Raw genomic sequence first — 26,064 nt, 5'->3', positions numbered from 1 at the left:
CTAGGGCGCTGAAATGGCATGGAATCATGACAAAAGTTTTATTTTCCATGAACAGTTGGACAGGTGGACAACATCCATGTATATCACCGAAAAATCGTTCAAAAGTAAACGAGGCTAAAACGGAGTGAATTTCACTTGCGAATAAAAATCATAAAATAACACCAGGTTTGCCCAATTTCTGGGTTGGAGACGATAATCAAGCTTTGCTTGGCCTAAAATAATAATGAATTTTGTGATACCCCGCATGCACTACATTCACTGGTAATATTCAGGAACTTTCAAGCCAACTATCCTAAAAGTCAAGTACATGTATTACTTTAGCTAAATTGGGGAAGGGAGGAAGAGTAATAAATATCAATACGGTTAGTGGTGAAGAATAGAAAATAACAGAGAATCTAAAAAAAATTTAAAAAGTAAATCAACTATTCTGGGATCATCTTCAAATCATTGTGACAATTCTTTTAAAATAGCCAAGTGTCACAGGTACAATTGTAACCAGGCTAATTGGCTAATTGCGCTTCCTAGCACTGTTTGGCGCGGTCTTGTTCTCTAGCTGGTGTTTGCTACTGGTGCCAGTGTCAGGGGTATGGTATTGCTGGTGCAGGGATTCCCTACAGCCGCCTAGATCAGGTGCTTGGTCAATAAACTGTAACACATAGGCGTGCCACATGCACACAAGCACACACGGATGTTGGCACGCACAAACACACACATGCACAAACACATAGTATTACACATGCACACGCGTGTATGTTGGCATGCACAAACACAGGCACGAACACACACGTACACATGCACACACACACACACACACACACACACACACACACACGAGTTGGCATGCACGAACACACACGTACACATGCACACACACGTGAGTTGGCATGCACGAATACACACATACACATGCACACACACACACACACACACACACGAGTTGGCATGCACGAACACACACAATCATACACATGTGTCCGTTGGCATGCACAGCAGGAATATACGGAACTGAGGTGGATTACATCAAAAGCAACAATAAATAATCGCTGTTGAAAGTGTGATAAGGTGTTCTACGTTCTATTGTCACTCACTCGTATTACATTATGCATGCTAACTGATATCACACTTGTGAATTTGATGTTTGAATCCCACTTGGTTTCTTTTCTTCTCTTTTCTTCTCTTTTCTTCTCTTCTCTTCTCTTCTCTTTTCTTCTTTATCACACTTTGAACAGTGATTACCGTACTGGCAATATATGTTGCCGCGTAACGCGTAACGCAGGGGGTGCGCCGTAACGCGCGACCAGGCTAGTGCGACAAATTGTCGTTGCGTTCGTAACGCGCGTCCGGCAGGGTGCGGCGATCTTTTCATTGCAAAAAAGGCTGAAAACTGTGAAAGCACGTGTACCGCGTGGTGAAAAGTTCAAAACTGGACGCAGCAGGAAGTCCTGCGATAGCAAAAAAGGACTGCGGCAATATAGAAACCTGTGTAACGGCTCCTGTGCGACTTTGCATGTAACGCCCTGCGTGCGGTAAACATGTGCCAATGTAACGCTTCATGGCCTCACTGCGACCATATATATTGCCAGTACGGTATGTATTGTTCCTTTTGATGTTATCCCGGGTTATCCCGGGTTTAAAATATGGTGAATAGTAATGTCTGCATCTCTTATACTCTTCATAGCTACAATTAAATTACTTTCTCCATGTCGATTATTTTAAAAAAAACATTTTGGCATTGCAAGATAAGAGTAAAATTTTCTCCCGTGCACACAATAGAGAGGTTCCGGGGTACGATTTTCCGTGCCAAAATCCGTATGGGCGCTACGGATTTTTTCCAGGTGTGCTCCATACGATTTTTCGGCACGGAGAATCCGTGTGGACTGGCTTTCATACGAACCATGTTTCGTATGGAGATTTTGCGTCATCGGGTGCAGAAAGATTTTTCGCGTACAAATTTGGTACGAGAAACATCGATTTTCCGCGGGAAGTTTTGATTTCGGTACAATTTTTCAAAATAAAAAGGCATAACGCGGGAATGTGACGTGTCTGCAATCGTAACCTAGGCAATGACGGCAAACACACAAGTTCCGTACTCCGGGACATTTCACTGCTCGAAATCAACGTATACAAAATCCGTAGCGCCTCTACGGATTTTGGCACGAAAAATCGTACTCCAGAACCTCTCTAATCTCTCAGTCAATACAGAATCGCTTGATGTGCCCCCATCAAAACCAAGCGCGCCATGGTTTGAGGTCGTCGGATCAAATTGATCCAGCATGCATGCATCCACAAAGACATCCAGCCACGCAGGGCACTCGTTAATCCAGCACAGTGCAGAGAAACAACAGTTGGCGGTACTCACCTGGCTAGGTCTCCACCACTCAACAAACATCAACCACACACAGCACAGCATCAACAGCAAAGAAAAGACTTTGCCAGCAACAGGTCCGAGTGAGTAGAACCTACAGTCAAGGTCAGGAGAGTGAGGAGAGTGGGAAGGGTGAGGAGGGTGGGAAGGGTGAGGAGGGTGGGAAGGAGAGTGAGGAGGGTGGGAAGGGTGAGGAGGGTGGGAAGGGTGGGAAGGGTGAGGAGGGTGAGGAGGGCACAGCACACAAAGAAATGCAGAGACACAGCAATCAACAGCATGCAACAGCACCACATGAACAACATACAATCTACTTGTAGGGCTGAGCGAGACGTTAGCAGATAGCATACAGTCAGTCATATAACTGTTACATCATACAGGGACTGACAACACAAGATCATAGCATCCAAAACAATGTGTGTGTTTCGATCCCGGATTTGCAAATTCTATGTGCTTTAGGGTCAAAGCAACTCACAATCAAGACCTTGACCTGCTGACCCGAGTGCGCCCCAGACAAGCGGTGCCATAATAATTATTATTTAACGCCTTGCCCCAACGGCAGCGACTGTAACAGGCTGCCAGGGAGTGACAGTTCTGCCAGGAAGTGACAGTTCTGCCAGGGAGAGACAGTTCTGCCAGGGAGTGACAGTTCTGCCAGGGAGTGACAGTTCATCCACATCGTTGAGCATTACAGTCGCCAAAGTCTGTTTGCAAATTCTTATCCCAGTGCTACTTTTGTCATCGAGTTTGTCTTTCATTGGAGTGTGAACTCAAAAGCGAAATTTGTCTTGCTAAGCCTCCGTATTATTTGTCTTGCTAAGCCTCCGTATTATCAAGAGTACATCAACTAGAGTGCGCAACTCCGTTTGGTTTGGCCCGCGACGGAATTTGTTGTTGACAGACTTTTCTGGAGATCATGAGTACAGTCAACCTACCCTTATAACGATAACCCCTATAACGATATTACCCTTATAACGATATTTTTCTGCCAAACCAAATCACTCCATTGACTTTCGTATACAGCGCCTTACCCTTATAACAATACATGTATTGCTATAACGATATTACCCGTTCCCTATAACGATATAAAATGGGCTGACCACTCAGCATTTTTTCCATTTTATAACAATATCTAGCAGGAAATATGTAGAGGCCCCTATCCAGGTAGGGCAAGCTTCACGTGAGAAGTCGCTGGGACATGACGAAATACAATGGGGGCACCAGTAATGCCTTGTTGTGTACACAATGTGCATAGAACATACATGTACCTTAGTTTTGATGCTATGAAGAGTGTAAAAAATGAACAAAAATCATGCATTATGACGGCTATGAAGAGTGTAAAAAATGAACAAAAATCATGCATTATGACGTACATGTATGAAATGAACCAGTACCCTTATAACAATATTACCCTTATCCAGATAGTTGATGTCCGGATAATCAATCATCCAGATAGTTGATGTCCGGATAATCAATCATCCAGATAGTTGATGTCCGGATAATCAATCATCCAGATAGTTGATGTCCGGATAATCAATCATCCAGATAGTTGATGTCCGGATAATCGATCATCCAGATAGTTGATGTCCGGATAATCGATCATCCAGATAGTTGATGTCCGGATAATCAATCATCCAGATAGTTGATGTCCGGATAATCAATCATCCAGATAGTTGATGTCCGGATAATCAATCATCCAGATAGTTGATGTCCGGATAATCAATCATCCAGATAGTTGATGTCCGGATAATCAATCATCCAGATAGTTGATGTCCGGATAATCAATCATCCAGATAGTTGATGTCCGGATAATCAATCATCCAGATAGTTGATGTCCGGATAATCAATCATCCAGATAGTTGATGTCCGGATAATCAATCATCCAGATAGTTGATGTCCGGATAATCGGGGTTCTACATGTACAGTATTTCTTCTTCTGGATATTGCTAGGGATTGTCCACCAACTATAGCTACAGGGTTCTATTTCTAACTGTTAGCCAAGTGTGTGTGTGTGTGGGGGGGGGGGGGGGGGAGACTGCACTCTCCTAGTCCTACCCCCCCCCCCCTCATTTTTTAATTGTATTTTCAGTTCACACAGGGGAGACACGGCCACAAATCGATCGTTCCGGGTGCTCTATGCACCCGTACTGTCCGCTGCATTTTTTTGTGACAAGGCAATAGTGGAACATAGAAAAAATGGGAAACTGTTTGTTTTTTGTTTTTCGGGGTCACGTCGCGACGTAGGATGTACGTTCATCAGGCAACGTTTTCGACGTAGAAAAGGCCTTTTGTATGGTGTGGCAGGACGTAGGAATTTGCCTTTGCACTTGCACCAAGAGCTAGAGGGCAAGAGTTCAAAAAGCGTCGATGTTTTTATGTTGTAGTTTTTGTTTTGTAACCCACGAGGTACGATCGATCGAGAGGCGTAATTTTATTCTTTGCTATCTTTGTTTTGTGTTTCCGGTATCTTCTTCTCCGAGCAAATTTTGTTTCGGTATGGCTGCCGAGGACACGCAGACTAAGGGCGCGTTCAGACTACCGATAAAAAGTGACCGATTGTGAAAGTCGCCAAGGTGATTGGATCACGTGACGTTACTGGCACGTTACCGGTGGGAAAGTTTTACTGCCGCGGCTGCTGCGGCAGTAAACTTTTACCGGCAGTAAAAAAGTGCTCAGGCTGCATGCGCGCTGCGAAAAAAAGGGAAAATCCCTTGTTAGTGCCGCGGTGAGAGCTGAAAACTTCACGGTATAAACGTTAGTTTGTTATCGGTAGTGTGAATGTCCTTCACGGTTTATCGGCATTCACGGTTTGACGGGGTTCACGGTAGTCTGAACGCGCCCTAAGGCTGTGCCAGAAATTTCGTTTTGGAGCCAAAGAGGACATCAATTTATTGAAAGAAGTGGCAGCGTCGACCGAAAAGCCCTTCTCACGTGGCTCGCCGGCCTGGAACACTGTACTCCTGAATTTGGCAACTAACTACGACGCCAAATGGAAGCCGGTAACCATCCGTACACTTCGAGATAGAACTCATTTGCTGGTGAAGGCACACATCAGGAAGGAGAACTACAGCGCCAGACAAACCGGTACATCTGAGGATTATAATGAGATCGACGGTTTGCTGGTGAGTGTGAGAACTTTGTATGAGTCTGCTGCTGATCAGCAGGAGGAGGTGCGGAAGGAGTCTTTGGCTGAGGCCAAGAAGAAAGAGGAGGACCGAATCGTCATCAAGGACATGCGAGAGAGTGCTATGCAACGCCTTGCAAACAAGAGATCGTCATCATCATCATCATCTCTGGAACCTGATGAAACCTCACCTGCTAAGAGAAAGTTGACCGTATAGATGTGCGATCATGCCGTCTGGACACGAGATCGCCTGGAATTCCAAGCTGTGAATTCTCTTGTGGCCATTGTAGAATAATCGTTGGCCCCGTATAGGTCTACACATGGGGCGCACAGTCCCGTCAATAAATCACCATATGTTGTAATTATAGGTAGGTGTGACTGAAAACTGCATCGCAGTACGTTTCCAATCGATCGTGCGTCAGCCATGGTTGATCTATTTGCAGAAATAGGTGTCCCCACCGGTGAGCCAGAAAATCTGCCGTATGATTCACAATCAAAGAAATCTCAGCTTCTCCCCGACCAACATCATCAGCTGAATCTGATAGACTGTTAGGATTAACGAACCGCCGCAGAAGGACGGCCAGTCCCTCAACTCTTCCCCAGCGCGAGCGATTCGGAGCACTCATCGTCAGAGGCAGATCCAAGGCTGCTGCCAGTCTAGGAATGTCGGTTGGCGTAAATCGGAACAGCTCATCAGATCGGGATAATGAAAGTTCGTTCAGATCCAGCTTAGGTCGTCCTCGTCTACCATGTTCTCCTCGTCTACCATGTTCTCCTTGGCCTTCACGCATTGCAGCATTATACAGAAGAAAAAGGTCATCCTCCTCAGACTCGTCGGACGAAGTTTCGTCCATCACGCATGTCATGTACAGCTCCAAGTCTCGAGCATCCTGAAATCTGGCAGCCATCAACAATCATCGACTACCCAGAAACGCTGTGTTGCAACTTAGGCCACACTTTGTTTTTTCTATGTTTCTCGTCGGCAAATTTTAACAAAAGGTACGCGGGCGGGCGGAAAAAAAACAAAAGCCAAGGAAAAAACAAAAACAATTTCTACTGAAAACTGTATGTACAATGTATATGCGTGATTCATACAAGACACTGCGTATACCATGTATCAGCACTACATTGTACAATCATGTACATGTAGTCCCATACATGATTGCACTACATTATCACATCAGCCCACGAATATCAGGCAAACTGCAACAATGTCAATGAGAGCATAAAGTTTGATTACGAGATGGCGAAGAGAACATACATTTATCTGCTATCGCATCAACAAACGTTTCCCACTCGTCATTAATTTTTGGTTTTGCTACTTCAACGTTCTTGTGTCCGCTTATCAAACTCTTGTCTCCGCTTATCACACTCTTGTCTCCATGCTGCTCATCTTTTCCTTGCCATGCGTTTATTGCTTGGATTTTCTGCCTACGACATCGTTCCACAGACGCCAGTTGCCGCGGAACTCGTCCGACCTACTGTTCCTGGGACCCACGAAGCTCAGCTCAGCCAGTGAACGACTGAAAGCTTCGTCATGACAGCCTTCATCGCAGAGAACGGACGAGGAGCGCTCCTTTGCTGCATGCTGTGGTGCAAACGTTTACGCCATATTATTGATTGATGCATCTAGCTGCTGCAGCATGTGCAGCGTAGACCGGTACAATTTCAGGCTGTTTCTGTTTTGGTACCCTGTCTCTCATTCGAGCACCCGGGTCTACATACATGTACACATGTACGTAGTATGAACTTTTTTTTTCTTCCGAAATTTCTGATAGTTTTCCGCCTTCCACTTCTTCCGCCTGCATCCATACGAGTCACTCGTACGTAGATCTACATACATGTACACATGTACGTAGTATGAACTTTTTTTTTCTTCCGAAATTTCTGAAAACCTACGCGGGCGATGACGAGAAACATAGAAAAAACAAAGTGTGGCCTTACTAGGTAAATTGCATTAGGTGCTATACACGCGCTCTCTCTCTCTCTCTCTCTCTCTCTCTCTCTCTCTCTCTCTCTCTCTCTCTCTCTCTCTCTCTCTCTTCTCTCTCTCTTTCTCTCTCTCTTTCTCTCTCTCTTTCTCTCTCTCTTTCTCTCTCTCTCTCTCTCTCTCTCTCTCTCTCTCTCTCTCTCTCTCTCTCTCTCTCTCTCTCTCTCTCTCTCTCTCTCTCTCTCTCTCTCTCTCTCTCTCTCTCTCTCTCTCTCTCTCTCTCTCTCTCTCTCTTCTTGAAGGAAATGAACTAATTTTCGAAGTACAGTAGTTAAATAAAAAAAGTCTTTTCTTCCACATTTCCCGCGAGGAACTTTGAAATCACGCGCTCAGATGGTTAGAGCATTGCTCAGATGGTTAGAGCATTGCTCAGATGGTTAGAGAATTGCTCAGATGGTTAGAGAATTGCTCAGGTGGTTAGAGAATTGCTCAGATGGTTAGAGCATTGGTCATGAAAAGCAATGTTCCAGGTTCCAGTCCTGGTGGGGTTAATTTTTTCGTTCTTCACTTATCAGGCAGTTGACTTCCCCGACTACTAGTATATCATAGCTACAGTACTGTTTTGTTTTGAAAAGAAATGCACACAGGCACCTGCATGTTCACGTCTTGTCCTAACGTTACTGCATGATTGTGATTACAATACACCACAATGTGACTTACTTGTGCAGTCGATCAGCTAGGCATATCGGTGTGTCCTCCGAGACCAAGTCATACACCTGTACACACAGACACACCACACGCAAGCAAAACCACCAGCCATGCACACACACACACACACACACACACACACACACACACACACACGCACGCACGCACGCACACACACACACATGCATACACACATGCACATGCACATACACACACACATGCACATACACACACACACACACACACACACACACACACACACACACACACTTGTAATCGTACTTGTACTTGCTCACTGCCAAAACTGGTCACGTGGGTGTCTCCGCCGCTCAACGGCCGCTCAAATTCGTATCTTTTGTAGCAGTGCGCTACGTAATTCTATACAAAAGTCTGGATTCGTGAATTTAGAACTAACTTCGAACGATTGAATCTGGTGTCATAATTAATGTTACTTTAGATTACAGAGAGGACAGAAACATTACTGTTCGGCTCACAACCAGAGAGAGAGAGAGAGATAATGGAAGCAAGGCAAAAGGCAAGGAGCGGCGACTTCTGCTCGCCTGCTGAATACGGTGTACGGTACAACTATACCAAAAGGGAAGGCCAGCGGCGCACTGGAATCTAGTTGTACACAGCTGTAGTACGCATGCAAATAAGGATAATACGGTGCGGAAGTGAACGGCGCATGCTGATACGGTAAAGCGGTCGTAATACATATAAGTGTGACCGCGAGACCGGAGAATTTCATGAAGCCAATAATATGAGAATTTCATTGAAACCGAAGTAAATCAGGTCATGTGACCGAGAATCCGCTACATTACTCCCCTGCCAGTGTACAAGCCGGAGGCAGGAAACGATAACTTTGGAAAGGAGAGAAACGGCAACCGCAACGTAGAAGAAGAAGAAGCGTATAAAGGAAGAAAAAAAATGAAAACCGCACGGCAACCAGAAAAGGTCCGACATAAAGCCCACGGCGACAAAGAACGGAGGAGCCCAGCCGATCAGGTAGCAAAGCGAACAGCACGTGCAGGGGGTGGGGCAGCAGCAGCAACCGGCGGGACAATCAGAGAAAGAGCAGAAGCAGCAGCAGCTGTAACAGGCAGAGCATATGCGGGCTTCAAGCGGTCAATGCTTACCTGGTCGGACTTGCCCTTGACGTCGACCGTGAAATGCTTGTCAGCACGCTTGAGGACACGGAACGGACCAGTGTACGGTAAAGCGGTCGTAATACATATAAGTGTGACCGCGAGACCGGAGAATTTCATGAAGCCAATAATATGAGAATTTCATTGAAACCGAAGTAAATCAGGTCATGTGACCGAGAATCCGCTACACTTTTTTGACATTCAGAGTATAAGCCGCACATCAGATTTCGAATTTTTGGCCATCCAAACTTGGATTTGGGTGCTGACAAGCCCATGACATTTCTCTCTCTCTCCTCTCTCTTTCCTCTTTCACCGTCTTCATCCCTCAGCCATGACTAGTAAGCTTCTGAGAGTCGCTATGTGGAATGTTCGTAGTTGTTCGTCCAATTTACAGCGAGAGCAGCTGACGAGTTCACTGAAAGCTCGCTCGGTTGATGTTTTTGCTGTTCAAGAAACTAAAATTATTGACGAATGCACCTGGAGTCTACCGTTCGGCTATGCGCTGCTTTCATTATCCACAAACAACACTGAATACGGTGGACTGGGCCTCGCTATTGGCCCTCGCCTACTTCCACACTTGTTACGATGGAGAGCGGTCTCTGACTGGCTCGGCTATGCTCTATTATTGCTTTCATCCTCGAACAAGAGCTCAATGGCGTATATCTCAGCGTACGCTCCAACTCTCCTAACGACTGAGAAGACACCCGTAGTTGGACAGGAGTAGTTCTATGACTCACTTCCGACTCCTATTTGTAAGTTAGCTTTGCTAAGAGAACACCCATGCTCGTGGTAGGCGACTTCAACGCTAAGGTAGGTGGCCGCCAAGCATCCGACGCGTACACTTGCTTAGGCAGGTGGGCAAACGGTCAAAGGAGCTCCAACGGAGAGGTGCTGTTGGAGAGCTGTGAGGAAACTGGCATGCGACTTGCAAACACTACGTTTCAGCACCCTGCCAGACACGTCACTACCTCGACTGGCACCATCCGACGTAATCAGCAAGGTGTAAATATCTGTAACCAAACTGAATATGTGCTATCTCCCCAATGCATCCTAAGAGAGTCGACCCAATTCACCCAGAATGGAATTTCTGCTGCCAACGATAAGCTCAACAATGCAAAAGAACGATTAGCTGAAGCCAAAACAGACTTTGAAGATCTTCTAAAAGCCCTGAAAGACGATCCTGAGCTTAGTCATACAGCTAATGTTGATCAAGAGCGTAGTCATACAGCTGATGTTGTTCAAGAGCTTAGTCATACAGCTGATGTTGTTCAAGCACACTGCTATTCTGCTTTACTCTCACTACGCCTGTCTAGTGTTGATGCTAAGAATTCGCTGACACCATCCACCGCAATGATTATATTCGTGGTTTCCATCTTAAGTCGTCAAGACAACCACCACGAGTATCCATCCCTACAGAAACGCCCTAATCGAGTTTAAGACAGAACTCAATGCTGGGGTAGCTGCTGCTCGCTCTCTACACCGTCCGTGTAACCTTTCACCAGGTGAGAAGCATGCTTTATGCAGTCTTATCAACCGTACCGATATTGTCATAGCTAACGCAGATAAGAACCTCGGAACAGGTGTACTCAATACGAAAGACTATGTAGCAGAAGGTTATAGACAGGTGTCTGATTGCAAGTACTATTATATTTATTCCAACACCAGTCGAGAAATCAGCTAGTCCAGACACTATAGTTGCTGAGCTAGACTTTCTTGAACAATCTTTACATGATATCGTGGCAGTCATGAACCATCAATAGGATACATAAGGCTCCAGGTCCTAATGGCATTGTAAAGGGTAGACCCATAGTGTCTTGCTTAGGTTATCGCACCACACCTGCATCTCGCCTCATAGACCACCATTTATGTAAAGCCTTTGCCAAGACACCTGCTAACACTGTGCTCAAGGACACTCATAGTCTCACGAATGTTTTATCCAGTAAAGACTTTCCTGCTGATGCTATGATCGTTACAGCCGATGTCACCAGTTTCTACACTAACATGCATTGGTCAGACACAGTAGCAGCTATCAATGATTTCCTTGCCGAAACCGAACACCCATTACGCTCTCTTATTGTAGACCTAGTCGAATTTGTCCTAGAAAACAATTATTTTGAGTTTAAGGAAAAGCTCTTCCATCAGGAGTTCGGTATGGTCATGAGTACCCCAATGGCCGTTGACGTTGCTAATATTTTCTCTTTATGCACGAGAAAAAGCCCCTCAAAGTTTCCGTTCATCAGTTTACTTTTTTGGGATGGTTCGTTGACGATTTATGTTTAATAGTTAGCAAGACCTTCGAAAGGATAAAATTTGATGCCATCGTGTACAGCGATTTATCTGATATTAAGCTCACTTGGTCTGATGTTTCTTCTACAGCCGTATTTCTAGATTTAGAAATACTCTTAAAAGATAGATGTGGATAGATTGAATCTCCTACAGAACTTTCCAGAAAGACAGGAATGCATATTTATACATGCCTTTCAAGTCAGGCCACCCCCGCACTAATCTTCTTTCATTCATAAACGCCGAGCTAATTCGATACAATCGCACCAACCAGCTGCTGGTAGACAATCTCAATATTCGCAAACTCTTCTGGACACGGCTCCAGAAACGAGGATACCCGCCTGATTTTTAAGAACATTATTCACCGTTGTGGAACCCAAACCGCATAAGTAATTCTTCAGATTCTGCCTCACAGAAAAACCAACAGTTACTAGTTTTCTGTACTACCCATTATTCACACTTGTTCAGAATACACTGTATTAAATTATCGTTCCCTTTTGAAGCAGTCTTTTTTCCTACTTCAAGTAGATTCTCAGATTTTCTTCAGGAAAACCAAGCAGCTGTTTTATAATTAGTTACCAATATCATTCAGCAGAGCTATTGGCTCTGCATTTTGGTTAGTTCTGGAACCGAAATTTATCTTGTACCAACTTTGTACTAACTGCACCTAGCATGTGGTTCATGAACTCTCGAATCATTTCCCAGGAAACTCACTGCAGTGCAACAATTCGCGTCTTGTCTTGCAACATTGTACACCGCGCTTTTCATCATTGCAACTTGTTTTGCCACACTACCCGCCTATAGTGATCCTGTTTATAAGCTAGAGTGCTTGGAGACGAAGAACTGTTTATTTTGACATGTTACTCAGTTGATCCAATGTCTTATTCCTTTTTATATTTCTGAACTGTACAACTGCTTTGCAGTACTTTCCGTTTTATAAAAATTACGCTTCATCGATGTTCTCTTCGTTCAAGTACAAGTATTATATTTGCGTAGTGACGGACTTTTGAATCGTTACCTTCAGGGGTGAAACGAGTATCTATTTTGACCAACCAATCACTCATTCATAATATTCGATCGAGTATCCGATTATTTCGAGTATTTTATCGAAATTCAAAAGCGCTAGATTTGTGAGTTCTCGACCAATTCGGAAGAAATTATCTGTGAACATAGAACAAAAGTCGCCAACGTCTTGTACAGAGTGTAAAGTAACGATTTTCACCAGTACTTTCATTATCTCAAAACAAAATAACGTTACTTGCCGTGGTGATCGCATCGTCCAAGTCATAAAATACTGACTCAAAGGCACGAATAATGCGTGCATACCAGTCGATGAGCAGTACAACAGGAGTTTTTGAAAAATAGAATGCCAGTACTATAAAACAATAAAATTAAAATTAAAACGATCAAGTGCAAAATTTCGAATACAGTCAGACCTCGTTTAACCGCACACATCTGTTTTCCACAAAAATATCCGGATAGGCGAGGGAACCGGATAACTGAACACACATACTGTATATGCATGTGGCATGTCAAAAGCAGTGACATCGAAAATACATGTAGACGGGTCCTATGCAGTACAACTAGCGTGCACAGTATGTAAAACAAGCGAGAAAAATGACAAGTGCATGCAACTGATCTGCTGCTGAGTGCTGTCCGCATGCACCCAGCAGGTCAAGGACCTCATTTGCTTGTACAACTCCCTGATTCTAGCTTCTGCAAGCCACATGCAACCGGATACGACGAAGCTTTTTATACACATTTTAACCAGTTTGTACTCAAAATCATGCACCGGTATGCGGATCGCGAGGTCCGGTTATGTTGTATGCATAACATATGCTGCACATCGGTAACCAGCGATTTTCTTCCGGATGGCGAGGGATCCGGATAAACGAGGACCGGATAAGCGAGGTCTGACTGTACTCGCTCGTTTGAGATTTTCGAACGAATACTCGAATATTCGAACTAATCGTTTCACCCCTAGTAACTTACCTTTTGAACCTTGGTCTGTTGCGGACTGTGCACGTGTTTCTGTACATCAGTAGTATATGCTACCGGTGTACATCTTGTATGATGAATTTGTACGTGCATGCATGCAGGCATGCCAGCTTGTATTTTCTGCTGGTCTTTTTTGGGTTTGAGAGTTGGTTGGTCATGGAGGTTTGCTTCGACTTGTAATTCATATTTTGCTCTCCCAATTTATAATGATTATCTACTCGTGTAACCAATAATGGTTGTTCAGGTTGCGCTGATGTGTGGTTGCACGGGGTGAACGAGCTAGTTTGGTAACATCCTCTAATGAAGCATTCTATGTGCAGAAAGCGGTCAGGTTCAATTTTGTTTGTCAATATGTAACTTTTTTACTGCGTTGTGTCAGCAGCAGCCTGCTTGAATCAATCTTCAATGCAGCACCTGGCGTCCCTTTTGCTCGAGCCATGGTCTTAACGCTGCTTGTGGACACAGCACCCAGTCGTTGACTGTTTGAGTATGCTACGGACACACTGCAGGTGCCCTTCACCATGGCGTTGCCACACCACAGGCAGATTGCCTGAGCCGTGTGTGCTGTTTACATGCTACTTTCAACATGTTCTGCAGCAGCAACAGCAGCAGCAGCAGCAGCAGCTGACACATCAGTTACGACGGGAAAATGCAGGCCTAGCTCCATCTGCCCCTGAGCTTCAGTGGGCGGATGATCTGGACTTACTCGATGAACTTGACCAAAATCTTGAACAAACCCATAACGTATGCGTGCTGAAGATGCCCGAATACCAGTTGATGGTCACACGGTGCGAAAACGGAACGGAGTTATTATAGGCGTTTCAAAGTGCGGCTAACACAGCGGACAATACGCTAACACAGCGGACAATACGCTAACACAGCGGACAATACGCTAACACAGCGGACAATACGCTAACACAGCGGACAATACGCTAACACAGCGGACAATACGCTAACACAGCGGACAATACGCTAACACAGCGGACAATACGCTAACACAGCGGACAATACGCTAACACAGCGGACAATACGCTAACACAGCGGACAATACGCTAACACAGCGGACAATACGCTAACACAGCGGACAATACGCTAACACAGCGGACAATACGCTAACACAGCGGACAATACGCTAACACAGCGGACAATACGCTAACACAGCGGACAATACGCTAACACAGCGGACAATACGCTAACACAGCGGACAATACGCTAACACAGCGGACAATACGCTAACACAGCGGACAATACGCTAACACAGCGGACAATACGCTAACACAGCGGACAATACGCTAACACAGCGGACAATACGCTAACACAGCGGACAATACGCTAACACAGCGGACAATACGCTAACACAGCGGACAATACGCTAACACAGCGGACAATACGCTAACACAGCGGACAATACGCTAACACAGCGGACAATACGCTAACACAGCGGACAATACGCTAACACAGCGGACAATACGCTAACACAGCGGACAATACGCTAACACAGCGGACAATACGCTAACACAGCGGACAATACGCTAACACAGCGGACAATACGCTAACACAGCGGACAATACGCTATATGAACATAGCAACCTTGGGGGGGGGGGGGGGGGGGGGGGTACCGTGAAACCAACAAAGGTAGTAGGTACTGTACAACAATATACTTTCAAGCAGCCGAGCCTGTTGCTAACAGACCCAGGATATACTTTCAAGCAGCCGAGCATGTTGCTAACAGACCCAGGGACGTCGGACACGCTACGGTCACTACGGTATTGACCGTACCACTCTTTGCCCCAGGTACCCGTGAATCAATGAAAAGCACCGATCACTGCGATGTCACAGTGGACTCTGAATTTTCGAAATTTATTAGCGGAGCCACCTCCTCTCAACAAGTGTACCTCAGGTGGCTGACCGTAGCACCCTAAATTAACCTTACGGCGCCCCTGAGACCCAACACTACCTGGCATAAGTGTGCCTGCCAACCGAACTAGCTGGCACACACCCACACCCACACCCACACCCACACCCACACACACACACACACACACGCACACATGCACACACATCATGTGATATTATCATGATGCACAACTCAGGACATGATCTTGCAGAACAGACTATTCAGCAGCAAGGTGTGTGGTGTGCGGTGTGTTACAGTGCGTACCGATGATTACCTTCTCTGTTCTCTCCGCCACCTCAGACCACTGGTAGTATTGTTCAATACGGGCATGAGCCTGTTCGGGCGAGATGCCTTTGCCTTGGCGAACATTGCTGATAGCTACCTCTAACTCGGTTACAAGGCCTGACAACACAACACAGGAGAGAGAGAGAGAGAGAGAGAGAGAGAGAGAGAGAGAGAGAGATAGAGAGAGAGAGAGAGAGAGAGAGAGAGAGAAGAGAGAGAGAGAGAGAGAGAGAGAGAGAGAGAGAGAGAGAGAGAGAGAGAGAGAGAGAGGAGAGAGAGAGAGAGAGAGAGAGAGAGAGAGAGAGAGAGAGAGAGAGAGAGAGAGAGAGAGAGAGAGAGAGAGAGAGAGAGAGAGAGAGAGAGAGAGAGAGAGAGAGAGAGAGAGAGAGAGAGAGAGAGAGAGAGTGAAGACAACTGAGTACATAACTGAAGGAAAGGTCAGAAGAGCCGATGCCAAGAACAGAAACTATAAAGGAATACATGTAGCCATGTATTGTTCATGACAAACATGTTTGCCGGTTCCAGAGGCAAAATAGAAACACGAAAACCTCGCATATACGCCTAGAGCTTATCATGAGAAAATAAGTCCGGGGGGGGGGGGGGGTGTGGGTCTGGGGTAGGGCTAGTTCAGCACAGGCAGGCTGAATACGCCCGCGGCCCGCCACATCAAGTCAACACGTGCACTAAAATGACTGGATCACTCACTGATCAAAGAGGGCCTACCATAAGCACCTGGGTTTATGTAAACGGGCCCTGAGTCAATAAGGCATTTTGGTCAGTCGTTCACCCCAACTTGATAGTGCATCCACTAAGAAGTGTGTTGAATTGTTCACACAGCTGTGAGCAAGACAAGAGCTCTGAAAGGCTGCACACTTACCATCCACACTGGGTTCAGCTAGCTGTATCATGTCAGTGGGTAAGACTTCCGGTATACCACCTACATCTGTACTCACCACTTTCAGACTACAACAGACACATGCAAGTTACATGTACATGCACATCATACACACACACACACACACACACACACACACACACACACACACACACACACACACACACGCGCGCCTACTCAGCAATTGACTCACAGAAAATCTGCGTTCGACAGCAGTCACAAGTGCGATGGGAATTTCCCAGGCTTGCAAGGAGTTAAAAGTTCAATTTACAGCCTTGAGAACACCAGTTCAAAGCACAAAGAAAATCTAAAATGAATGTCTGAACTCTTGTTTTTTTTCTCCAAGAGGGAGGAATGTCTGAACTCTTGTTGTTTCTGCATGAGGGAGAAGAAACAAGCCTGGAGAAGAAAATCTAAAATTCACAACAACAACAAAAAGTCAATGGCACAGAGAATATGAGAGTTCAACCGTAGACAGTTGTCGAGTAAAATCAAGAGTTAGAAACTCCTCAAGAGTGTGCAACTGGTCTTGACCCAGCACGCGTCTATATCCCTACTTTACATCATGCACGTCCAGTCATCCTGGGCAGATTTTCCTTCCATTTGATTTCTGGATTAATATAACCAGTGTGATTCATTGCTATAACCAGTGTGATTCATTGCAATGCACCACCATGATGCAATCAGAGGAATTTCGTTGACCAGGCCTCTGGACTGGCACCGATCAGGAGGTGCACACTCGGGGGGCATGGACTCTTGGTAAAACCGTAGAATCCCGTGGATAAGCCCATCCGCGCATAAGCCCAGGCCAAGTTCGAACAGCACCAAGCTTCGTTGTACAAGCCCAAGTACCATGTAAGTAGGACATGTACGTTTTTGTTTTTTTGTACATTTCGACACAATCATCGGTTGTTTTTGTTTGCACAGTGGGTTTCAGCAATGTACTTCTCACTTCCTTGGTACTTTTCAATAGCGCAATTTTGGTGTTGGCGTATACGCCCGTGTCCGCGTATAAGCCCATGTTCTTGTATAAGCCCACCGAAATGTCCTTATGAAACAGATAAGCCCAGCGGCCTATCCGCGGGATTCTACGGTACTACTTACTAGCCGCTTGTACTAGTGTGGTACTGTATTGAATGTCAATTTCCAGTTCTTAGTTCTTACCCACAGCTGGCAGCTTCCACTATGGCCATGCAGAATGCCTCAGTCAGGGATGTGTTCAGAAAGATATCGCCCTGGACAAGAACCTGAAACAGAATGAAAACAAGATGTTGACATACACACACACACACACACACACACACACACACACACACACACACACACACACACACACACACACACACACACACACACACACACACACACACACACACACACACACATACACACACCATGTACCATGTATACGCCCGTCGCAAGAGAAGCACGCAAATCTGCAAATGCACTGGATGTGCACCCACAGATTTTCTCTTTATAGCAACGATAGCGGATCTGATTCTGATTGAAATAGATCAAGACAAGCGCCAGATAACTGTCTAATCCACACAACTGGAGAAGCCATGTGAATCGACCCCCCCCCCCCCAATGCACACCTGGTCTACACCACACGGAGTACATCGGATAGGACGGCCAAGACAGTTACCTATGCACACCCTACACTTGCTGGGGTAACCAGTATAGACAGCACGCTGCTTCGATCAAAGCAGACACTAGATGCACTGGTACCTTGAAGTGAAATTAGATTTATTTTACCAAACAGTCTCGGCAACTGGGTACTGGGAACCCAGGGCCAACAGACGTACCAACCTCAGCCATGAAAGCTATATAGTAACGACACACTGGATTGTGGAGCCGAAACTAGTCCAACTTCCAAAATGCTTTGGCAAGAGGGTAGCCTTCCGACAGGTTGGACACACACACGGACATACGCACACACGCACGCACACACATACACATGCACTCGTGAGGAGTGTGGTACATACTTCTATTTTTCATTATTCTATTGGTTTGGAGTAACTCCCATGACAGGTATCAGTTTACCTCTGAAGAATCCTTAAAATAAACAATACAATGCATGTAGAGTCAAACCTCTTTAGGTCAAACACGGGTACTACGCTAGGACAAATCTTCCTTTAGCACAAACATCAAAATGTTCGATGGTTGTGCAACTATGCTCGAGCGCTCATGAGTTCGAGCTCACTTTTCACGCACCACTCGTAAAATGTTTTCAAATTTTCTTCAAAAAAGAACGCAGGACCAAAGAAACTAGAGAGAACTATTCTCAAGAGATTCACCGAGAAACATGTGTGAGCAGGTCGGGTAGAAATCACATGCCCCCCCCCCCCCCCTCAATGGGGGAAGTGGAGTTTTCTCTTGAAACTCTGCCTACTCAGTGTACTGAAAAACACAAACACGAAAAACGGGTGAAAATCCTTGAAAAACACGTTCAACGAGGCCGTTTAGCAAGCCCTACTCTTGCAAAGAGAAGTAATATTTCCACTTGGCTACTCAGTAACAAGTTTCCTGCAGGATTCGACTGGGGCTCGCGCGGCTCACTCGGACTGCCACTGCCAACGGACCCCTCTGAGCTTGCACTGACGCGCTGTCAAAACACCCTGGTCAAGACCTTCAGCATGCAGCGCCGCCGCCAGAACTAGTCACAACTATTTCCTTCGCAAGTTGACCCAAAACGACGCAGTCCTTTTTCTCGAAAGTTTGAAAATGGGGCAACATGAGATCGCTACTCGACCCGCTCACATGTCCAGATTTCATCTCCATCATACCAATTACAATGTATCTTGAAAATGGAGTCAAAATGGCCACATAACGGGTGTACCGCCCCAGCCACCCAGTATGGCAAAGCGCCAGGAATGATCCCGCGCTCAATCTTACAAACTTCTTTTCTAAACTTACATTCCGGACATCCGCATGGGCAATGGATCCCAAGAGATGCATGCGTGCATGCAGCTGGTGCTTCTCACAGATTTCTTCCAGATTGACACGCTTCGGGCCATCACCACCTGTACACAACATTCAGATACCGGTATTAAAGATGAAAACAAAACAAAATGGAGGAGTGGCCATTGCCAATGTAACATCACCCCACCCCAATAGTACAAGTACTGGGGTAGGTAGGCATGCAGTGCGCTGGCCTGTTCTGTTACAGACTTTAAGCACTAGAACCAGCACATTCTCCACATACCATGTCATAATACTTTCTACACTCACCGATGAGAAAGTGCACATCGCCGTGACGATTGCAGATAATCGGCAAGATGCCAGCAAGTAAGTCCATTCCCTTGCGATAGACCAGTCGGCTAACAACGACAATTGTGACTGAACAGTCACACATACGAACACACACGTACACATACATACCATGTACACACACCAACACACGTATGCAAACACACGTACGCAAACACAAGTACGTAAAGTCGCAAACACATACATATCCAAGTACAGAACAGAACAACATGGACAATCAAGGCTTGTGTGCTGCGACTTGAAGTTTCATGCTCTCGCAATCATCAGGCAACAACGATATCCAAGTACACAAAACAGAGACCAAAGGACACCACAGATTATGCACAGGACCAATACATATTAAGCATACCTACAAGAAAGCATGGAAGAGCCATCACCACACAGCAGCACTGTACTGTAGTACTAACTAAAATTGAGAAGGGAAATACCCTAACCACCCAAGGGAAATACCCTAACCACCCAGGAGAAATACCCTAACCACCCAGGAAATACCCTAACCACCCAGGAAAAAAGTAACCATGCAACTGAGCAAGCCTACTGGCACCCAGGGAGTAAAATGTCAAATATGTCCCTCTCCATGTGACAATTACAATTGTTATAGAAGATTTCATAAAATAGCACACGTTGCTGCTGCAGAACCTGCAAAATATCACCATTGCAGCAAAGGTGCGGCGACTGCACTAGTTTACCCTGTCACTATCACTATCATTATCACTGTACCATAGTCTGTACATAGTAGATAGTAAATAGTAGATACAGTGAGATTAGCAAGGCCAAACTGTCTGTCTACACCAGTAGATACAGTGAGATTAGCAAGGCCAAACTGTCTGTCTACACGAGTAGATACAGTGAGATTAGCAAGGCCAAACTGTCTGTCTACACGAGTAGATACAGTGAGATTAGCAAGGCCAAACTGTCTGTCTACACGAGTAGATACAGTGAGATTAGCAAGGCCAAACTGTCTGTCTACACGAGTAGATACAGTGAGATTAGCAAGGCCAAACTGTCTGTCTACACGAGTAGATACAGTGAGATTAGCAAGGCCAAACTGTCTGTCTACACGAGTAGATACAGTGAGATTAGCAAGGCCAAACTGTCTGTGTCTACATCAGCATCACGTCTGTCAACACGAATATATACATATTCACACAATCATTGAGATGCTGACATTCCTAGCGAAGCTTGCGCAACAATATAGCCACGGGTTTCCACAGTCTGTCAACAGAAATGGTATCAACTGGCATACATTTGAACAACGTGCTAACAGAGTGCTAACAGAGTGCTAACAGAGTGCTAACAGAGTGCCCGTGACAGCAGTACAACAGTGACATGATTGCACTGCTACAGATACATCTGCCAGAGTGAGATGACATTGACACACTGGACAGATGAGGTGACATTCACACACTAGTACCAAACTGCAATCATTCTACTTTTTTTTTAAGTAGTGTGCAGTATACCAGTAACACTAACTTGCATTACAAAATATTCCTACTACTTTATAGACACCAGTAAGATCGGCAGCAACACTGAACAGAAACACACACACACACATGTACACCTTCAAGCATCCATACTTACTACGTCCAGGCTGGCGCTGGCTGGGATCTGGTGTGAACATACCGGCATCCACGGCATTAGGGATGACTGAGACGGTGCTGGGGTGTAGAGATGCCCGTAACACGGTGTTCTCTTTGCTGAGTAGCATGACAGAGAATATAGTTATACAGTCAGACCTCGCTTAACCGCACACATCCGTTTTCCATAAAAAATATCCGGATAGGCAAGGGAACCAGATAATCGAACACACATACTGTATGTATGCATGACAATCATTATGCTGTAAGTCGGTAACCAAAGATTTTCTTCTCCGGATAAAAGAGGACCGGATAAGCGAGGTCTGACTGCACAGAACCAGGAGATGGTATGCACCACACAGGGCATGATCAACGACAGACTAGCACAGGGCAGGTTAAAGGATCGCTAGAAAAATCTCTACAACAGCAACAAGCCTGTGGAGAACAAATTGCAGACTAAAACATTGATTTACATGTACTTGAGAAGAGGATGTTGAGACAGACTCGGCCATTATGCAAGCTGATGAATCCCAACACCATGTAGAGGAGGGAGACAGACTCGGCCATTATGCAAGCTGATGAATCCCAACACCATGTAGAGGAGGGTGTTTCAAAAAGGACATATGTCGCAAACCGGAACGGGCTCAATATTCACTTTCTCTCTTGGTATTTTGATTAGAAAACATGTGTCACAGTGAGACTACTATGTGTTTTACTCCGAGCCAAAAGTTCATGGCTCTGCGATGACCAGAAGCGCCATACCAAGCAGGTGAGTTGTTGACGTATTGCTTCGATCGACTCTGGCCTCAGAGCAAACTTCAACATGCCAGCTACCTTCCACAAACATATTTCAAGTGAACAATCCACACTGATGATCAGTTCGGGTCTACAAAATTTTGCTGTTAAACCGTTCCTATTTGAAACACCCTCCTCCTCCACAGCACACTTGGCCTTTCTCTGAGAAGAATGTATGTCCGTGCCATTTGTCTTGCTAAATAATGCAACATTCCCGCACTTCAGCTACATGTATATATTCAACGTCGATTCAATTGCCACTCTAGAGCTTTGATGGAGTGCAACAGCAGCCTGTATGGCTCCCATACCAACATCTCAATCCAACTGTCCTCATTATGGTGCACATGTGACCACCGCTTGTGATGTGGATCAGCCAGGGGCACCGTACCATGTGTGGGTGGGAACATGCATGTATGTGTGTGTGTGTGTGTGTGTGTCACGTGTGTGCATGTGCATGTGTGTGCATGTGTGTGCATGTGTGCGTGCGTGTATGTGTGTGTGTGTGTGTGTGTGTGTGTGTGTGTGTGTGTGTGTGTGTGTGTGTGTGTGTGTGTGTGTGTGTGTGTGTGTGTGTGTGTGTGTGTGCATGCATGTGCATGTGTGTGTGTGTGTGTGTGTGCATGCATGTGCGTGTGCATGTGTGTGCGTGTGCATGTGTGTGCATGTGTGTGTGTGTGTGTGTGTGTGTGTGTGTATGTGTATGTGCATGTGTGTGTGTGTGTGTGTGTGTGTGTGTATGTGTGTGTGCATGTGTGTGCGTGCATGTGTGTATGTCACGTGTGTGTATAGGCATGTGTGTGTGCATGCGCACATAACTTATCAATGACATCACTAGTCAGTTTAGATTGGAGACATACTAGAACTTGCAGTTGAGTGCGCCCAATGGCACATTGTACATGTACTGAGCACAATGTGGTGAGAGATGGCATATTGTACATGTACTGAGCACAACGTGGTGAGAGATGGCACATTGTACATACAGTACTGAGCACAACGTGGTGAGAGATGACCACTCACCTGGTGTAGGACACGCACACAGTGTGATTCACGTCACACAGGCAGAATTGCAAGAACTTGTTTGTGATGATGGAGCTGGCATCGGCAAATCCGAACAGCGAATGGTCAGTGAAGACGGCCTTGAGTCCCATGTTGCGGCCATGTATGAGAGCCTCCTGGCACAGAGTGCTGAATGCCTGCAGAGTGCAGTGCGTATAGAACAGTCACAATCAAACAACACCAGCATCATATCACTCAGGCATAACGAGTATGTGCTGACAAATCAAACTATACACTCCTAGCTTAGTTTGCTGGGCCGGCCAGTATTCAGTATCAAGTGTCTAACGTCAGTCAGAGACACCCGTACGGTAAGCCTCAACTCTTACTCAGTCCAATGCATGTACGCACGGTGCATGCAATCACCATCACCAATGCACATCCAAACTAAACGGCCAGCAGGGAGGCACCACACAGCACTGTCGGTAGGGCCTGAAAGTTTAGATCGCTCTAGCTTGACAGGCATTTTAATGAGCTAGTTAATCACTGCTACAAGACACACAAAGATAGCACACTACACACACACACACACACACACACACACACACACACACACACACACACACACACACACACACACACACACGCACGCACGCTACACACGTTTGTCCTTGTCTCAGTCTCAGTACCATTGTCTTTCATTATTATTTACGAGTTGGGTATGTGAACATAGTAAAAAATGAAATAAAAATAAACACACACACACACACGCACACACACACACGCACACACACACACACACACACACACACACACACACACACACACACACACACACACACACGCACACACGCACATACCGAGTGTCCATGGACTATGGTGATCTGCTCACGAATGCAGATGTCACGGATCAACGGCAGAGACGTGAAGAGAGTCGGTAACGTGCTCTGAGCATAGAACACTCCAAGCGGGAGATAATACACCTGTAACACAAAACATTAGAAGGAAATGACAAAGCAAAGACCAAACAGGCATTACACAGCATAACCCTGCGCCCAGCCACCAGAAACAAACCAGACACAGCATTACCCTGCGCCCAGCCAGCAGAAACAAGCCAGACACAGCATTACCCTGCGCCCACCCAGCAGAAACAAACCAGACACAGCACTTACAAAGACAGAAGGGCGTACCTTTAAAAAGTTGGTGAGATAACGGACACCGACACGTTCACCATAAGCATGCGTGATCACAACGACCTGCATGCCAAACAAGCAAACAAGCACACAGTCACTGTACAGCAGTTCACACAAAACACTGTGTAGCGAGCAGGAAGTGGTGATTTCTTGCAAGTTTCGTCAAGTGCAAGATGTGTAAGGCCATGTGTCAGCACCAGCTCGCCAGTATGCGTGACATGTACACTGCATGCATGGAGTGTACCTGATTACTTGGATGTAAGTAATGAGAGTTCTGCCAGCTCAGTGCCAGCTCAGTACCCTCACTATGTTTGTTCTCTACCAAAGTCATTGTACATGTATGAGGTACTCAAACTGATAGAAACGTCTCTGCAATACAACAATATGTACCCACTAGCCATCACGATAATTGTATTGCAGTGACGTTTCTATCCGTTTGAATTACTCGTGTGATGGACTTGGTGAAGAACAACAATAGTGAGGGTATTTAGCTGGCAGCTCACTTGTTGGACAGCACTGGAATGAAAAACGGAGTAGGCACTTGCAGGTGGCCTGTATAGCCATACAACTGTACAGCCCACCTGCGAGTGCGTACTCCACAAACGACGAAACACCTCCTCTCACGTGGGGTTGTGCCTTTGCTAATAATTGTGCAACGCAGAGCCCAATGACTTGTCAGTTTGCGCACTCTGACAAGGCACATTCGGGCCTGGTTTAAATCTGGCTTTGAAAAATGTATATTCATTTTTTCACTGTTATCAGGTTCGGCCTTATTTTCTCTGTGCCGGGCTGACATCTGTGCAGAGTCCTCTAGCTATCGGAGCACAGCAGAGCACTTATGCACAGCTCGCCTTGTGTCACAAATGCATGCAGTACCAGTATGGGTAAGTTCTGGACTCCAACACAGCATTTGCTACAGGACCGGTGGGTAAGTTCTGGGCTCCAACACAGCTTTTGCTACAGGACCAGGAAGTGCATGTACATACAATGTAGTATGCAGTTCACTTTCTGAATTTCAACAGACAGAACCATAATGGTGACAGCACAACTCGTGCTCTTTATGCCAATTGGGACCCAAACGGAGAAGGAAACACCCATTGACATTGTTTCTACATGTATGTTCGTCTCCCTTCGCCTGTTACAGGGGGTCTTCTTTACCTTGTGTCCTCGTTCAATAAGACACTGAGATAGCTGGTAGATATGACTTTCCACCCCGCCCGCATTCGGGTGGAAAAAGTCGGACACCATGCTGGAACAACAGCAGCAAGAATAAGGCAGATTTAGAAGGCAAATTGCGGAGACGAAAACTTCAAAGAAGTGCCCATACCAAATGCTATGCCGCATTTTCTTTTCATGCTGTTAGACAACAGAGCCACTTTTGCTCAGGAATGAGATTGTTCTCCAGGCCATTGTGACAGTCAGGAACAACAGCTACACCAAAAAGCACGAAACAGAGCTGAGTGGATAGTCGCTCCACTTCATAAAATACTCCAGATAATTCAGTGCAGCAACGACCTGAGCTGCACGTGCAGAAGCTTCAAATAATTTCAAAAAAATAAAATCGAAAGAATCGTGACGATAATAAAAATTAATTATTATGTACGTGTGA

The 26,064-nt window shown here is 45.6% G+C and overlaps 1 protein-coding gene across 1 annotated transcript; it reads right to left on the bottom strand.

Moving 5' to 3' along the window:
* Positions 1 to 9: 9 nt before the first annotated feature.
* LOC135824381 (phosphatidylinositol N-acetylglucosaminyltransferase subunit A-like) lies at positions 10 to 25,979 on the bottom strand. Its single transcript, XM_065337115.1, has 14 exons — positions 25,783 to 25,979; positions 25,614 to 25,704; positions 24,453 to 24,518; positions 24,123 to 24,245; positions 23,287 to 23,462; positions 21,479 to 21,594; positions 19,859 to 19,966; positions 19,544 to 19,650; positions 17,792 to 17,874; positions 16,610 to 16,695; positions 15,722 to 15,849; positions 8,137 to 8,192; positions 2,360 to 2,459; positions 10 to 646 (listed from the first exon to the last, which is right to left on the bottom strand). Exons 1-14 carry the CDS (start codon positions 25,797 to 25,799, stop codon positions 509 to 511), a joined length of 1,395 nt encoding a protein of 464 aa, XP_065193187.1. The 5' UTR covers positions 25,800 to 25,979; the 3' UTR covers positions 10 to 508.
* Positions 25,980 to 26,064: the final 85 nt, after the last annotated feature.

The sequence above is a fragment of the Sycon ciliatum genome, chromosome 1 (genome assembly GCF_964019385.1).
Source record: "Sycon ciliatum chromosome 1, ocSycCili1.1, whole genome shotgun sequence".
NCBI classification, from domain to species: domain Eukaryota; kingdom Metazoa; phylum Porifera; class Calcarea; order Leucosolenida; family Sycettidae; genus Sycon; species Sycon ciliatum.
This window is presented reverse-complemented; position numbering and strand designations above follow the sequence as displayed.

Coding starts and splice junctions, on each gene's coding strand:
- LOC135824381 (XM_065337115.1), bottom strand. Junction 24,519..25,613: donor TTATTGAACGAGGACACAAG/GTAAAGAAGACC, acceptor TTTGGCATGCAG/GTCGTTGTGATCACGCATGC. Junction 19,651..19,858: donor CGATGTGCACTTTCTCATCG/GTGAGTGTAGAA, acceptor TGTTGTGTACAG/GTGGTGATGGCCCGAAGCGT.